General features: G+C 44.9%; 1 protein-coding gene across 2 annotated transcripts in view; it reads left to right on the top strand.

Moving 5' to 3' along the window:
* Positions 1-1,922: 1,922 nt before the first annotated feature.
* Positions 1,923-16,740, top strand: part of SLC25A47 (solute carrier family 25 member 47) — a 24,926-nt gene continuing 10,108 nt past the window's right edge. Inside the window, exons 1-6 of one of the 2 annotated variants that reach the window (XM_005483216.4) lie at positions 1,933-2,194; positions 7,697-7,740; positions 8,608-8,679; positions 8,932-9,114; positions 11,109-11,379; positions 11,740-16,432. In XM_005483216.4, coding sequence (XP_005483273.1) covers positions 2,167-2,194; positions 7,697-7,740; positions 8,608-8,679; positions 8,932-9,114; positions 11,109-11,379; positions 11,740-12,026 — 885 coding nt within the window. In that variant the 5' untranslated portion in view covers positions 1,933-2,166 and the 3' untranslated portion in view covers positions 12,027-16,432. Of the gene's footprint in view, positions 2,195-7,696; positions 7,741-8,607; positions 8,680-8,931; positions 9,115-11,108; positions 11,380-11,739; positions 16,433-16,740 lie in introns of those variants that run through there. The other variant, XM_074542351.1, reaches the window with a different exon arrangement.

Genomic DNA, 16,740 nt, shown 5'->3' with positions numbered 1-16,740 from the left:
GCAGCTCTGTGTGTGCATTCCTCAGAGCTGGCTGTCCCAGGGAAACCTTCATGGGTCAAGGTGAAATGGTTCAAGCCTCAAAATATTCTTCTGTCATATGGACATCTTCTGAATGACCTCTCTTTGTAAAGCAGCTCCAGTCAGATGGAAAACCTGACCTTTCCTGGTATGCTCCATTGAAGGGACCAAAAACATTGTCAGGTTATAGAGTCAGATTCCTGCTATATAAAGCAAGTGACATTTTGCTAGAAGCATTGGTGTGAATGGATGGTAAAAAAATAAACAAAGGATTAATTTTCTTCCACAAAAGGAAGGGGGTTGGGTTGGTTGGGTTTTTTTTTACAATCTCAGACAATTTCATGAGGAAGATTCCCTTTGAGCTGTTCAGCTCAGCTAAAGAAAGTAGGAATTTTACTTGGTCTTTAGATGTTTCATGGAAAATAATAATTAGTATTAGTATTAAATGCTTTAGTCAGCCAGAGTGAAATGCCAGCCAGCCTCTATTTTCTCACTGATGTGACACCAGTGACTGCAATGTGTAGAAAAATCCCACCCCCATGTGCTTCCAGGCTGCCCCTCCCCAGGGGACTGTGTCCTTGTCCCTGTGTGTCACTGACACAGCAGGTCCCATCCCTGTTCTGCCAGGACAGCAGCAGAATGGGATGATGGGAGAAGAGGAAACAACAGATTTCCCTGCACTTGGCATGCACAGACTGTTATTAACCATTAATAAACTCCTGTCTGGACACAAGGAAGAGCTACTAAATAACCCAGTGTGTTTTTGCAGCTACATTGCTACCTCTCTAGATAATGTTTTACTTGTGGTTTTAAGTTTTTTTGCTGTCCTTGCATGATGTTAAACTGGAATAATCTGTTCTCTTCAGAACAGAAAGCATTCAGGGAAGGATGCATAAGAAATCACAGGAAGCAAGTTAATAAAAATACTTTCATTTTCAATTCCCAGAAACTCTGCCCTCACACAGAGCTGTTCTGTCACTGCCACAGCAGCCCCAAAACACAGGTTTCAGTGAGAAATATGTTCCTGGAAAATGTGCAGGAAATGGCACTGGGCACTGAAGTGCTCAGCTCCCCTGTAAAGCTGACCCAGGGGGCAGCAGCTGTGAAATTTTCTTTTCCCTTTGCTGCCAATGTACCTTGGCTCTGACCCGGGAAAACCTCCACAAGAGGGGTAAAATTCAGGTCACGCCTTGGCAAGCCCTTCATTGCATCAGGACTTTGGTTTCCAGGGTCTCTCTGGGCAAAGCTTAACCTCTCACATGTAGATGAGGCACCCTTTTGTAACAGGACTGTTGTGCAAAACCAGGCAATATGACATTTCCTTGAACTCCTGGTTCTCTTTGATCAGCAGGTCTCTCTACAAGGAGCTGACATTGGAAAGGGGTAAGGAATCTGAGCAAGAAATGAAGAGCTGCCCCAGGGGCTGGGAGAACTATGCTGCTGCTGTCTGAAATAGAAGCAAATGCTCTGGATGTGGTTAGATTAATTATTGGGGTTCACAATTTGTATACATAATGAGTGGGTAATAATCTATGGGGATATATGTAAAAGTTAGGGTCAGCTTCCTGCATCAGGAAAATCAAGAAAAATAGCTTGGTAAAGGCAGAAGGAATTTCCATTAATGGAAAGGGCGTGTGGTCCATCAGAAGGAGAAAGAGTGGGCTGGGATAGAGGAAGGAGGAATCCTCCTGCAAATGGCCACAAATGCAGCATCTCTGTGGTGCAGGCCAGCAGTGTCCTCTGTCAAGCGAGTGTGCAAAGCTGTCTTCTGGGGTTGGTAACAACAGCAGGGCATGGTCCCCTCACAACAAGCCTTTCCCTGAGAGCCACCCCCCTTGGGACTTTCCAGGCAAAAGGGCACAGGGAGCAGCAGCCCTGGTGCAGCCTTTCAGGGCTTCACGGGATTATTTATTCACTCTGTTCCTGGAACACTTCCAGGCTTCCCAGCTCTGCCACAGCGTACAGATTCATCCAGTACCCGCAAGGCTCACAACCCCCAGAGGCAAGGGCAGACTGTAAGAAGGTGATTCCTGTCACAAACCAGTGTCTCTGAAGGACTGGCAGGGCTCTGGGAAGACAACTGGATCCTCGTCCCCTCCCTTCCTCCCCAGCGCTCTCGGGGTGGTTTTGGCAGCAGCTGCGCTCTGCATGGATTTCATTGCTGGGGCCATCGGAGGTAAATGCATGAACTGGGGCTTGTTGGCCAAAACAGATGGCTGTGTTTCCTTCTTGTTCAGCTGAGGAGCAGCTCTCAGTAGCAGAGCTGAGAGTCATGATGGCGGGGTGCTTGTTAAAAGTGTGTTCTTCCTTATGAAGTGGGAAATGTCATCAGAGCTGTTGGAGAGGCAGCGCTGCAGCTTGGTCAGCTGAGGTCACTGCCTGCAGTCTCCTCCACTCTGATTGCACTGGGACAGGGTAAAACTAATAGGAAGAGACAGAGTCTAATAGGTTTTGTGCAGATACAAGCCAGCTTGTATAGCCCTGACAGTGAAACCCTCACGTGTCTGGCATGCAGGGGTCCCAGCAGGCTGCCGGGATGGTGGCTCTGGGGGGCTGAGGATGTGATTTGTGAGACAGGAGGGGAGGAAGCACCGTGTTCTTACTGCATTCAGATTGTCTGGATGAATGCCCTTTGCACTATCTTGGGTTAAGATGCATTTGCAGTTGTGATGGTGATCTCAGCACAAGGCAGCAGGCTTTGATCTGGGAGAAAGTAGGTTAGCTGTATATAAAAAAAGTAACAGGAGAGAAGTGTGATTAAATTCTAGACATTTTTAGAGCATGTACTGCTCAAAACCATCTTTGTTTTAAACGACAAAATGTACCCACTGGTCCCAGTTCTTCGCTGAAATCTTGTTAGATTTAGTGGAGTATATAAGATAACATATACCAATATATATATATTTTATATATACATCTATATATATATAATATACCTATATATATAGATATATACCTATATATGTATGTATAAATAGGTATAAATATATAATATATACATGATATATACCAATAGATACCACAAGAAAAGCCTTTGGTTTTCTGTCACCACTGACAGAAAGGCCAGGTGAACCTACCAGGTGGCTGAGACATCCAGCCCAAGCCTGCATGACAGATCTCACTTTGACATTCACTGAAATTTGGCATTTGCCCTCCCTAGGAACAGGGTCCTATGGTCCCTATGGTCCTGCTGCAGATGTGTTGTGCCCATGCTTGGGGTGTTGGCCTTCCAGGGGTGTTGGGAGACCCTTCCTGGGAGAGGAGGATCTAACCAGCCCCACCATGATAGCTTTTCTTTCTCCTGCTGTGTCCCTTCTGACTTCTGTGGAGATGGAAGCCTTGTCCTAGGGCTGGCAATGAGATGTCCATGCCAGAAGGATTAACCAAACCTCTCAGACTTCATGTTCATGGTGGGGCAGAGATGATTGCATTTGTTTCTTGGACTCCTTTGCTTTTCTAGCACAGTTTGAGACAGGTTACTTAAGGACAAGCTTCTTTTGTAAGGGAGCATGATGAGCTGAAAACAGAGTTTGAACATGGCCATTCCCCTTGGTTTTCTGCCCTGGCTCCCATGCAAGGCCAGGGTTTGTGCTGTGACCCCCTGTCCAGGCTCCAGCATCGTGTTCTGCCCAGCCATGCAGCAAGAATCTCCCCTGTGTGCCCTGGACACAGGCTCAGCCTGAGGGGATGCAGGCTGTGGAAATCCAGCTGGGACCAGAAAAGTCTTGAATTGTTGTAAGGCACTTCACTGACCTCAGCCTCACAGAGAGCAAGATTTTCCATCCTGTCCTCCATGTCCAGCTCAGAGCTTTTCTAGGAGGGATGCTGCAACTTCTCACTGGCTGCAGAGGTGGGAGCTTGCCCATAGACAAGCTGAGGCCATCATCCTTCCCCTCAGATGGGATAGCTCCTGGGGTTGGACATCTATCCTGCAAGAACTGGGGTGGTTTTGGTGCTGTGCTTGTTTTGGGGTTTATGTTTGCCAGAGCTGAAGCAGTTTTCATGTTCCTAAGGACTCTGTGAACCCACCTAAAGAGCATCAAGCAAGTTGAGGCAACATAAAAAATAAGAGTTTCTGTTTAGTAAAGGACACTCTAGTGACCTAGATCTGTTTTCAGAGTGTCTTGGAGAAAGCCTGGCTTAAGCACCTCTAAAAAACAGCAGAGGTCATGCCCATTTGAATTCCAGCCTCGGCACAAATACTGTGCATCACCTCTGGATTCTGTGGAAATGAGGTAAAGAAACTCAGCATCTTCAGCCCCAGAAACAGTGATCTGCTCTGGCTCCAGGTAGAAAAAACATGAGAGAAACATGCTTGGTGACTGTGGAGACTTTCTGTAACCAGCAAACGTAGCTGGATGTTTTGGGAAGCAGTCCTTCCTGGCCAGTAAAATTGAGCAGGAGGTTGGACTGGAGACCTCCTAAGGCCTCTTCTGACTTGAATTTTCCTGTGATCCCATGCACACTTTCTAGCCCTGCTACAGCAGCAGCCTGGGCCATGGCAGGGGATGGGGATTGATGGCTGGGGCTGGTGATGAGTGAAGGGTGAGGATGATTTGACTCTTATGTCAGGAGTAAAGATTTGGGGAAGTGAAGCCAAGGTTTACCCGGTGGTGGTAGTGCAGCAGGGCCTGCAGCAGGGCTGGGCTTTTCCACAGCTGGGAGGTTACATGCAGTCCAAAGAAAGATTAAATAATCCTCCTCTAGAAGGAACATGCTGTCTCCTTACAGATAAAGCAGCTCCTGCTGGGGTTGTGTGACTGAGTGAAGCTCAGCTTGCTTAGGGTCAGGGCACTGGTGTTCCCAACTGTGACAGTGTTCACAGGGGTCTGAGGATGAGGGAAGAGATGGGGATCTGACTCCACGTTTCAGAAGGTTTGATTTATTATTTTATGATATATATTACATTAAAACTATACTAAAAGAATAGAAGAAGGGATTTCATCAGAAGGCTGGCTAAGAAGAGAAAAGCAAGATTGATAACAAAGGTTTGTGGCTCGGACAGAGAGTCTGAGCCAGCTGACTGTGATTGGCCATTAATTAGGAACAACTCTATGAGACCAATCACAGATCCACCTGTTGCATTCCACAGCAGCAGATAATCATCGTTTACATTTTGTTCCTGAGGCCTCTCAGCTTCTCAGGAGGAAAAATCCTAAGGAAAGGATTTTTCAGAAAATATCACAGCTACATCCAACTCTGCACAAAACAAAGGGTTTTGAAAGTCACTGTCAGCCCATCCAGGGCATGGACAATGATCCCTGCTTCTCCCTGGGTGTCTCAGCAAGGTTTGCCATCAGCTCAGGGCTGTTGCAGCCTGGTGGGCTCTGTACAGCTGCCACTTGCTCCCTTGTGATTGCACCCCACCAGAATCTCTCCTAATTTGAGTTGCTTGCTCAGAGTGACCTGACTTGTGCAGGACTGTGAGTGATCCATTCTGAGCACTCTGTGTGTGTAGGGGATGCTGTAAGCTCTGCTCGATACTCAGGAATATCTCAGATAAAGTAGGCATAAAAAATGGTTCACTAAAACCAAAAAAGGTAATTCCCTTGGTTTTGCTGTTTATTTTTGTCACAGCTGATGCAGGGTTACTCAGCAGGAGTCCCACAGGAAGCTTCTCCTGTATGCCCATGGTTCATTGCTGGCCTTCTCTGATTTTGCTGTGCAAACAGGGCATGTGTGGGTCATGCTATCTTAGTGCCAGGCTATTTATATCATGTGAAAGTGTGCAGAGCCCTCATTCCTCAGCCTTTGGTAGACTTGGCCAAGCTCCTCAGCTCTGGAAACTGCTTGGAGTGCTTTGTGCTCCTAAGTAGCACAGTTCATGGCAGGTTGGGTTATTTGGAGGTTTGCGGGATTCACATCTTTGCTGGGAGCAGTGAAAATTTTGCTTTTATGGTCTCCTCCCAAGTGGAGATGTTTGATCCTTATTGGAACCAGGTTGATGGGGAGCCTTTAGGGCTGAAAGAGACTGTTTAGGGCAACCTACTGTGATGCTGTCTCTGTATCTAATCATGTGAACAGGGTGATTTCTCCAGAAGGGAGGTCAGTTCTTGTCAAACACTGCCCCAAATCATCCTTGGTGTGTGATCTGCATGTGCCAGAGCTCCTACCTTCCTCATCCGGTGCAGTGAGCCAGGACTTAGCTGTGCATGGTGCCCCTGTGTCCCCAGCATCTGCTCAGCCCATGCCCATCTCCTCTAAGGTTCAGGAGCTCTGAAAATGATGAGATGTGTCAGAACCTCCCAGCTGAGGCGGGGTGCTTGGCCTGGGCACTGCAGCTGTGAGGGCAGCACTGCCATCCTGGCAGTGGCCCACGTGCTGCCCTTCCCTGGCTGCCAGTGTCCCTGTTTGCCCTGGCCAGGAGCCTGGGACAGCACAGGTGTCCCCAGATGACTTTGTGCACTGTCACTCTCTGCTTGGACCTCAGCCAGTGCTTCTCCAAGCCATATTATTGCCTATGTATTCCCCCTTGCTGTCTCTCTTCTATCTAGTAGGCCCTTTCCCCCCTTCATTGCTGTTTATCTGGTGTCAGATTTGATAGGTGTTTTTGAAGAACAAACCTCAATTTTCTGCAAGAAAGATGCTGTTGGTTGTTTTCCTCTGTAATGAACTTTGGGATTGTCTCCTGGTGACTCACAACAGCAGCTGCTGCTTTTCTCCAGAACATGGGAGAGCTTTCCAGAGCTCTGAGCAGCCATGTAATCAGAGGTGAACATGCCCACACAAATAGCACATTTTTAAGTAGCTGGGGTTTTAATTTTTTTTTTTTTTTAAAGAAGAACTCAGTGAGAGGCAGTTTTCAACAGGTGAGCCTCTAGATGTGTCTCTGAATGCCTGGCTGCCTGATGGGCTCTTCCAGCACTTCCATGAACTTGATCTCTGTCTAAGTGACTCACATGGACACAGCTCCATTGTTCTCCAACCTGATTTCCTCTCAGGTGCCTTGGCAGGTGTTGTACTGGGAGGAAGTTTGCTGGTGAGCACCTTTATTACCTGCTAGCACTTAGCTCAGAGCTGAGAAATGCAGTGAGGTGAGATCTGTTTGTTGTTGCACAGAGAGAAATCCCTGTGGGAGCTCTTTAGCCCTTCTTGCTCGCCATTAAGCTTTGTCTCAGGGGATTAATGCATATCCAGGGGCTATTTTAAGGCTGCAGGAGTAGCTCCAGGGAGTGTTGCTGGAGGATTGGACACGCTGTCACCGCATGTGATGCTGCCCTGGCGGGCTTGGCAGCCTATGGACCCTCCCAGCGCTAATCCCTGCCTGCCCCAAATCCTCCCGAGCCTGAAAACCAAAACTGCTCCAGGCTCTGTGCGTGGGGACGCTTGGGCATAGCTCAAAGATGCTGTAGTGCCCAAGCTGAGGGGGGAAACAAGCACAGCCCGGTATCCTCCCTGCATCCTTCGTGGGGCAGCGCTCTCAGGGTCTCTCCCTGCCTCATCTTGCTCAGTCTTGTTGTTCATAAGTTTCCCATACTCTGTTTCCTCCTCTGGGTGAGCTTTGGTCACACAGAAATTTGCATTTTTCTCTGTCATTCATGGCCCAAACGTCATTACTGGAGCTGGAGAAGTGTGGTGTCAGGCACAGCTGGGCTCTGGAGCTGTTTTCTGCTATTCCCCAGTGCCGTTCTGCTGTGACATGTGCTGTTAACCATCTCCTACATATTCTCTGTTTCAGGTGGTCTAAGCACAGCCGTGGGTTATCCACTGGACACAGTGAAGGTACCTGTTGGAGCTTTATTTCTTGACTATATAACAAAAACGCAGAGGCCCTTTTGTTTTCCCCCTCCTTTTCAGAAAAATAGTTCCATGAGAGTACTTTATCTGCATTACATCTCCATATCTCACTGTAATTGGTTGTGTTTGTCTCTAAAAAAAAAAAGGAAATTAAATGCCAATCACTTGTTTTTAAAATTTTAAAAGTTTAATAGTAATAAAATGGTTATAAACATAGTAATACAATTAATAATAATTTGGGCAATTTGAATTTGGACAATATGAGACAATAAAGACAAAGAGTTACTGACATCCAGGTACCTTCTTCTGGGCAGCAAAAAGGACACCTTAACAGAGGATTAACTCTTAAAAACAATACCCTGTTGCATATTCATACACCTCATACATGATGCATAAATTCCATTCAAATACAGGATTCTGTCTGGTCAGTGTCAACTCCTTCCTCAGAATCCTGACAGCGTCTTCAAGGCGGGAAGAAGTTCGTTTCTTCTGATAAGAGGACAATAAATTCTTTTTCTCTGAAAGATTTAGGTGTCCTGTGCCTGCTATCTTGCTGCAAGTCCTTTCTTTAAAAAAAGTATCCTACATAGCATAGTTTCTATTTTAACATTTTTTATAACATAAAACTATATTTAACACACTACTTAATAGAATAAATACAGCATTACTTTCTAACATAACACATATAATATTAATTTTAATATTTGTGAAAAGCCAATCATAAAATACATGGATTTTTCACATTTGGTCACATTATTTTGTGGTTAATTATCTGGTTTGCTGCTACGACATTTGTTTTTTTATTTATTTTAATATGATAGCTGCATTTTAATGTTGTCCCTGTATTCCTAGGTGAGAATTCAGACTGAGAACCACTACAGAGGATTTTGGCACTGTGTTCAGGAAACGTACAGGACAGAAAAGGTGGGTGCCCTCAGCAGCACTGCAGGTGCCTTGTTTCAGAGCAGCAGAGCTGCCTCTGTCACTTCGGGGACGATGGGCACCTGTTGCATGCCAGCATCAGCTGGGAGAGCCCTCAGGGTGAAATTTAGCTTTGCAGGTGAGCTGGAAGGTGGGAATTTGTTTTGACTCAGCAATGCCCAGCCGGTGCTTTTGTGCAGATGCTTTCCCATGCCGCTGACCCTTAAAAGTCGCCTTTGTCCTGTTTCCCACGAGGTCCGGGGCTTTTACAAAGGGGTGACCGCCTCAGCTCTCGCTGTATCAGTGGTTTCCTCAGTTTCCTTTGGCACATACAAGAACTTCCTCGGCGCCCTCTGCAAGCTGCGCTACGGGGCTGCAGATGCCAAGCCGTCCAAGCTGGATGTTTCTCTGGCTGGAGCTGCTGCCGGCGCTGCCCGGGTAGGTGAACACCCTTGTGAAAATCTCCAATCACTTGCTTTTAACATTTTAAAAGTTTATTAGTAATAAAATAGTTATAAAAAGAGTAATTCAATTAGAGTAATAGTAATTTGGACAAACTGAATTAGGACAATATGAGACAATAAGGACAAAGAGTTACGGATGTCCGGGTACCTCTTTCTGGGCAGCACGATCCCAAAAAAGAACACCCGTTAACAAAGGATTAACTCTTAAAAACAATAGCCTGTTGCATATTCATACACTTCATACATTATGCATAAACTCCATTCAAACACAGGATTCTGTCTGGTCATCTTCAACTTCTTCCTCTGAATCCTAACAGCACCTTCAAAGTGGGAAGAAGTTCGTTTCCTCTGATAAGAGGGCAATAAATTCTTTTTCTCTGAAAGATTTAGGTGTCCTGTAGCTGCTATCTGATGCGAGTGCCTCATTCCTTTCTTAAAAAAATCCCACTAACATAGTTCTTATTTTAACTACAAAAGTTACCTTTTAATTACAAGACCACATTTATTATTAAAATGTTAATACAGCACTACTGATCAACACATCAAAATACATACGGTAAATATCTGCGTAGAGCCATACAATATGCACTTTTCACACCCTGCAGGGAAAGCACAACATGAGATCTTGTTCACAAACATAGGCGGCTGGAAAAGCAGGGAATGTTTTTTCGGTCCAGGAGGCCACAGGGGAGCCTGCAACAACCTGGTGGGTTTGTTTTTGCAGGGAGGTCATGCTCTGCCCTCGCTGCTGCTCCTCCAGGCCTGCTGGGCAGCTCGTGCTGGGTTTGGTTTGGAGCGGCAGGACGCTTAAGAACGTGCCATTAACATGACACAGACCTTGGCAGCAAACGCAGGACGAGGAAGAGAACGCAGCATAGGCAGCAAACTCCCCCAGTGGCTGGACGGTGTGTTTGTGTAAGACAGACAGACAGAACTCAGAGTGAAAGCATCCAGGATTAAACTCAGGGGATACCCCTGGGAAGTGATGCTGTGTGATAGTGGTCACAGGGGTCTTTGGATGAGGGAAGAGATGAGAATATTGACTCCATATTTCAGAAGGCTTGATTTATTATTTTATGATATATATATATTACTTTATAACTGTATTAAAAAGAATAGAAGGAAAAGTTTCATCTCAGAAGGCTAGCAAAGCTGAGAATAGAAAGGAAAGAATGATTACAAAGGCAGCTGGCTCAGACAGAGAGAGAGAGCCAGCTGTGGCGTGAGTGGTCACTAAATCCAAACATCCACACGAGACCAACCACGGATCCTCCTGTTGCATTCCACAGCAGCAGATAACCATTGTTTACATTTTGTTCCTGGAGCCTCTCAGCTTCTCAGGAAGAAAAAATCCTAAGAAAGGATTTTCATAAAAGATGTCTGCAACAATGCTGCGTTTCAAATCTGCAGGATCCTCAGGCAGGGCCGAGGCTGGGTCCAGGAGCAGTCTCCCACAGCAGATGAGGGTGAGCATCCACAGGTGCTGTGAATGTGGTGGAGCTCATCCCACCACAGCGATGGCATGCTGGGCAGAAATGTGTGCCTGGCCACAATCCTCTTACAGAGCAGTCCAGATGCTCAGGCTTCTAGGTGATTCCTACAGTCAGTGACTCAACATGGCTTAAATTTTTATAGCCTGGATGGTCTTGGTTCAAATACAAATGCAAACAAGTGCCCTGATGTGTGCTTCCCTGTGGCTGAGGACGTCCCTCTTTCCACACCCATCTCGTTTAGCAAGTAGTTACAGGTATTTAATATCCTGTGTTGATTCTGCCTTGCCTTTCTCTCTGCTCACCCATGTGTCCTGCTGCTGCTGGGTGGAACAGCACAGACAGGGGAGAGGCTGGAGCTTGCTGGAGCTCACAGACAATGCTATTGCCTGAGAAGCTGGGAGACAAGAATTTACAGGAGGGAGACCAAAGCACTGTTTAACTGTGAGGGTTAAAATGCCATTCTCTGGTGTTGCAGGTTGTGCTGACAAACCCCAGTGAGGTGGCTAAAGTTCGGATGCAGACTCAGAGGGACCCATGCCCTTCCAGCACACATCAGCCTGTTTCCAAGCCAAAGTACCAAGGGTCTCTGCACTGTCTGAAGGTTATCATCAAGGAGGAAGGTTTTGGGGGACTCTACAAGGGCTGTTCTGCATTACTCTGCAGGGATTGCTCTGCTTCTGCAGTCTATTTCCTTTCCTATTCTGTTCTGTGCGACTGGCTCACACCAGATGGGAGAAATAAACCAGGTGGGTATTGGAAAGCATCTGGCATTACCTGCAAAAATGGCTTATCCATTAGTCCCACACTAAGAGGGAAACCAGGCTCTGGGCAAGCATCACCCGGTACCCACAAAACCTCACTCAGATCCTCATGAAGATTTGCTCTCATGAAGAGTGCTCTCAGGCTGTACCTCATGTTCTTCACATGGTGTTCAAAATGTCACGTGCAAAAATTCTCTGAGATCACTGTAAACACACAACTGCAAAAGCTGCACAAAATAACTCCCCAAAAACATAAAGTTACCAAAGTTTGTTGTCAAATCTGAGATGGATGTAGCTGAATGAGGTGCAAGTGAACTGCCCTTCTCCCTTCACTCTCTCCTGCAGGTTTCCTTGTTGTGCTGCTTTCTGGTGGTTTTGCTGGAGTCCTGGCCTGGGGATTTGGTACTCCCATGGATGTCATCAAATCACGCATGCAAGTAGATGAATCAGACCAGCACAAGTACAAGGGCCTGATCCACTGTGTGAGGGAAAGTGTGAGAAAGGAGGGGGCAAAAGTGCTTTTCAAAGGACTGGGTTTAAACTGCATTCGTGCCTTTCCCGTGAACATGGTAGTGTTTGTAACATATGAAGGTGTACTGAGATTTTCAGATCATTATATGAACAAAAAATAGCTTGTTCCACTCTGTCCAAAGTGTATCTTATTTATTTATTTTTTCGTAAGACAACATCCACAAACAACTGTTGAATTGATGGACAGCATAAGAAGCATGGACATTTCAGCCCAAAGCTGACAATTGATGGCTTTGTTTTATTCTTATAGGACTACAAACTCATCAGGGAGCCTTGGCTTCATACAAAACCTCCCTTTTATCTCATTAAGGTATTTACACTGTGGCTGTTGCTTAGGCCCCTGAAACATTTGTGAATTTTTATGTCCTAATAATTTGTTTGCCTGAGCAGGGATTTTGGTAAATCAAGTAATTTTTTTCTACTGGCACAGACAATGATCCTCCCAACCAAAGGAAGAGCTGGAGGGAGTTTGTGTAAGATTTAACACTCTCCAGCGTGTGCTCTTTACATGCTATGCCTGCACTGCATTCAGCGAGTGACTCACACATTTGTGCTGCAGGCTGCAACCTCCCCTTCCCAGCAGTAATTTTCCCAAAGCACACTCCAATTATATTCCCTTGGCAGGAGCTGAAGCAGGAATGTCCCCTCTTTTTCCCTGCTGCTCTCTATGAGTGGCAGCCATGCTCTGTTTACATAACTGTGCTAATGGTCTGGCTGCAGCGCCAGGCAGGCTGTGGGATTGTCTCCCTGAAAATCCCTCACACAGCATCATCCCTCTCCCCAGGCCATGGAGCAGCAGCTCTCCATGGCACAGCCTCTCTTGGCACAGCTTTGGAGGCTCTGTTCTCATCCTGGAGCGAGGGCAGGGATGGATGCAAAGCCTCTCTGCTTGGCAGAGGAAAGGCTGCCAGGAAACCCGTGCACTGGCGGGGCTAGGCAAGTTGGAAAAGAGCTGCAAAGTTGTAGAGCATAATCAAGATTCCCAGCTTTTAAAAGTCTATACTCTTCTCCCTTTAAATGCTGCTGTTAGCAGCAGCTAAATGTATTTTGCCAAAGGTGCATTTTTGAAAGAATTTCAGACTTTTCTGTTACTTCTTTCTCATCTTCCTACTACTTATTTTTCATTACTTTTTCCTACTTTTTTCATGAAAGATAGTTGAAAAACCAGTGCCTATGCTATTGCTTCAGAAGGAAAATCCCTAAACCCAGAAATATTTGCTCATTCTGCCTCACAGGCAATATATATGCTTCTGTTTTAATCCCTGGATGACAACACTTGAAGCATTCTGGATCCAACCTCTCAGATTCTGCTAAAAATGCATTGATTGCATGGATTGCATTGACTGTATTTTAAAAGGAGTTTTCATATTTAGGACTCTTCTGGTCAGCAGTCACTCTCACAGCTGATGACACTGGCTGCAGTTTTGCAGCACACAGGATGTGTCAGCTGCCTTTGACATTCAGAAAGAACTACAACAAGTTTAAAGAGTTCAGGTGCTCCTAGACAAGAATAAAGGGAACCTCTTCTACCCCACACAGGGACCATTAAAAACTTCACAACTCCTCCTGAAATCTAAGCCTTCAACTGGCCTTTAAACACATTCACAGCCATGCAATCATACCAGAGAAGCACCTGAATTCTTTCAAGCTCTTGCAGCTGATCCAAGAGCAGGGTGAAGAGACCAGGCTGGTGCACACTGTGTCACCTTAAGGGGAGTGAAATGTAAGATCCAACACTAAGTTGGATTCTCTCCAAAATGCTTATGGCCTCAGCAACCTACCACACTGGTGACAGATTTGGGTGTCAGCACAAACTTCCTTTAGTCAGAAAGTCCTTAAAACAGGAGACTTAACCATGTCCTTGAGGTTTGGAATTCCTCTTAAGAGTCTACTACCCTCACCCTTTCTACAAGGGATGCATTTAACTGTGTAGTGATTTACCCTGCTCTGCCTGGATGTTTGGAATCATACTCCTTTATGCCATGTTATTGTCAGCCAGCCTTGTTCTCAGTCATTGCACTCTGAACTGAGACAGTGAAAGAACGCCTGCAAAACAGACTAAACAACCTTTTATTGTTAGGCAGCACTGATACCATTCATGGTCAGCCCAAGGCTTGAATATTAAACAGCCCATCTTTCCCAGTACACTCAGGCACTCAGATAACTAAAAACGTCTCCTCCTGTGGGTGTAACTGAAATACAGCTGATCCCAAGGGAGAGAAATTACAGAGGAACTGCAAATATGATTTGGAGCAGCTGCAGAAGCCAGTGCAAGGGGCTGAGAACTCTAAGCCTCGGGCTGTTCAGCAACAGGTATAAGCAGCTCTCATGTGGTCTGAACGAATGCTACATGAGAGGCAAATTGTATCTCTAGGCAGCTTCTTTCAGGAAGGTAAGGGCTTCACAATCCTGGGAAAAAAACATCTACACAGTGTGTGGGTGACAGCCTGAGTAAGAACTCACACCTGACACAAACTGCAACAGGTACAGGAACTGACAGTGTGACTACTGCAAACACAGGCACATGAATTTAAACCAATTTTTGTTTACTGACAGGACACATATTATGTACTTCACTACACTCATCCCAACACACCTGGGTGTTCAGCTTCTGGTTTTCAGCACTTGACTGCTTTATTTTCTGCTTTGTATTATCTTGACCTTTAGCTACTGTAATGATCACAGAACTATTTATTTTGATAAACCAGCTAGCTGAAGGCCAGCCAACAGAAAGAAGGTACCACATTTGCTGTGCTGATATTGGGTTTGCTTTGCTATATTGACTGCAGCCTTTCATATAGATAATTTCTTTCAGCAACAAAGTTGGTGGCCTTGAGGCAAAAACTCTTAGAAGTCACACTAGGATCAGGTTCCATGTTGCTGACAGTTCCTGTTTGCTCTGACAGTGCTCATGAATATCCAGGCAGGTTTCAGCTTTCCTCTTGGGGATTGTGGAAGCTCTGTGGGAAGCTATTCAGGATCTGTGCTTTTGCACAGAAATGGTGAGCACTGTGTTTCCACTCAAGCACCAGTTTACACCAATGCCCCTGAGGTGTCACTGTAAACAGGTCTCTGGACCTTCCCCCACCCCAGAGCTGGCTGCTGTGCACAGGGACATGAACCAGGACCAGGCCACCTCTGGACAACTGACCCTCTACTGGATCAGTCTGGGAGCAGTCTGAACCTTCTACCTGCAAGGGGGCTCTAAGGCACCCTGTTCCAGCACTGCAAAACAAGGAGCAGCTACATCAGGTGACAAATCAACATTTAAAAGGGCAGGAAGAGAGGTCAAAACCAAAGCAGTGGTAATTTAAGGCTCAAAAAAAAAAAAAGTAAAACAAAAATAGACTTTTATCTACATTTTTATTACAGTGAGATGGACAAAATGAGCAAATTGAGGAAAGTGTAATGAACGATGTCTGGTAGCATTTCAGTGTGTTTTTGAAAACTGCCTTATCTTGACCTTTAAAATGACTCCTGGGACATGAACCATAATTACACTAGAGTCAGGAATTCATCAAGGCTCCTCTGAGAAACTGAACCATCTCAGAAGCATGTTGTATGAATTCCTCAGAGGACTTGAAAACAGTGGCTGTTCAGTAAACAAACACTTTTCCTATCACCTTCCTGTCTAGAACTTTTAAAACATATTTCAATTGTTGTTATAAAATAATCCTTCTGCTTATCTAGACTAGAACACAGCACCATTTCTCCTACAGCGTATTTCTCTTTGGTGAATAACAAAATAAATTCTCAGCTAATGAAATAAATCTAGCAGAACAAATCTGCATATATTTTAAGCAATATATTTGCATTGTAAGTCTGTAAAAGCACTTTTAAAGTCAATTTAAGGCTTATCTTTTATGTATGGCTAAAGATGACAAAAAGTAGACTGCAAGAACAGGAAGGTCATCCTTGAAGTCCAAAGCAATTAAGACTTAGCTTATTTATTATTGGATTTAAGAAGCTGCTTCTTCCCCCTAAGAATTGTTCCACTACTTCTAGAAAAAAAAAAAAAAAAAAGAAGTTTTTCTAGTCATTGTTAGGCCCTTGCTGGCACTGAGATGTTTTGCCTGTGGGTTATGGAGACAGTCTCTGGGAAACATTTTCACTAATTCACTGAAGTCAATGGCATTAGATTAGAAATGTCAGCTCACATAAACTGTAAAGAAAAAGACAAAAGCTAATAAGCCTTGCTATTTCCAGCACAAGTTTGAAACTCGTGTAATGTGCCTTTGTTTGCCTTGCACATCTGCCTTTTCCTTGGCTCCTGGAACAAACATAACCAGGTTAACCCACTTGTGTTATCTATATCAAATAAAACCATCTTTGCTAGACTATACCTGGGCTAGCAATTTTCTATTCTATGCAAGACAGATCTAACAGTTTGAACTCAGCACTGTTTAGATCAAAACAAATAACTAATAATTTGGATTTTTCTTCCAGGAATCATAGTGAAGACACTGAAGTTCTTTTGAAGAAAGGAGATAATTAAATATTACATGAGGTATTTTAACAAAATGTATTTTCTCACTGGAATACATCCTAAAATAAATATCCCTAGTTTAAACCTCCTGGTGCAGTGAAAGAGAGCAGACAGTACTAAAACTATCCCTGTGTCCAGTGTGAGTTCAATTTCCACATCTTGATTTAACACTTGTTATTTATACTTAGAAACTAATATTTGCATTTCTATATTATCTTCCACCTGAGAATATCAAGGACCTGACAGCTTCCTGATGACCTCCTCTTTCCAGAGGCACTCAGATCAGGTAAAAAGGTCCAGAAAAAAAGTACAGTGAGATTTCTGCATCT

This window comes from Zonotrichia albicollis, chromosome 6 (genome assembly GCF_047830755.1).
Source record: "Zonotrichia albicollis isolate bZonAlb1 chromosome 6, bZonAlb1.hap1, whole genome shotgun sequence".
Taxonomy (NCBI): Eukaryota; Metazoa; Chordata; class Aves; order Passeriformes; family Passerellidae; genus Zonotrichia; species Zonotrichia albicollis.
Note: the sequence above shows the minus strand (reverse complement) of the source record. Positions and strands in the feature narration are given on the sequence as shown.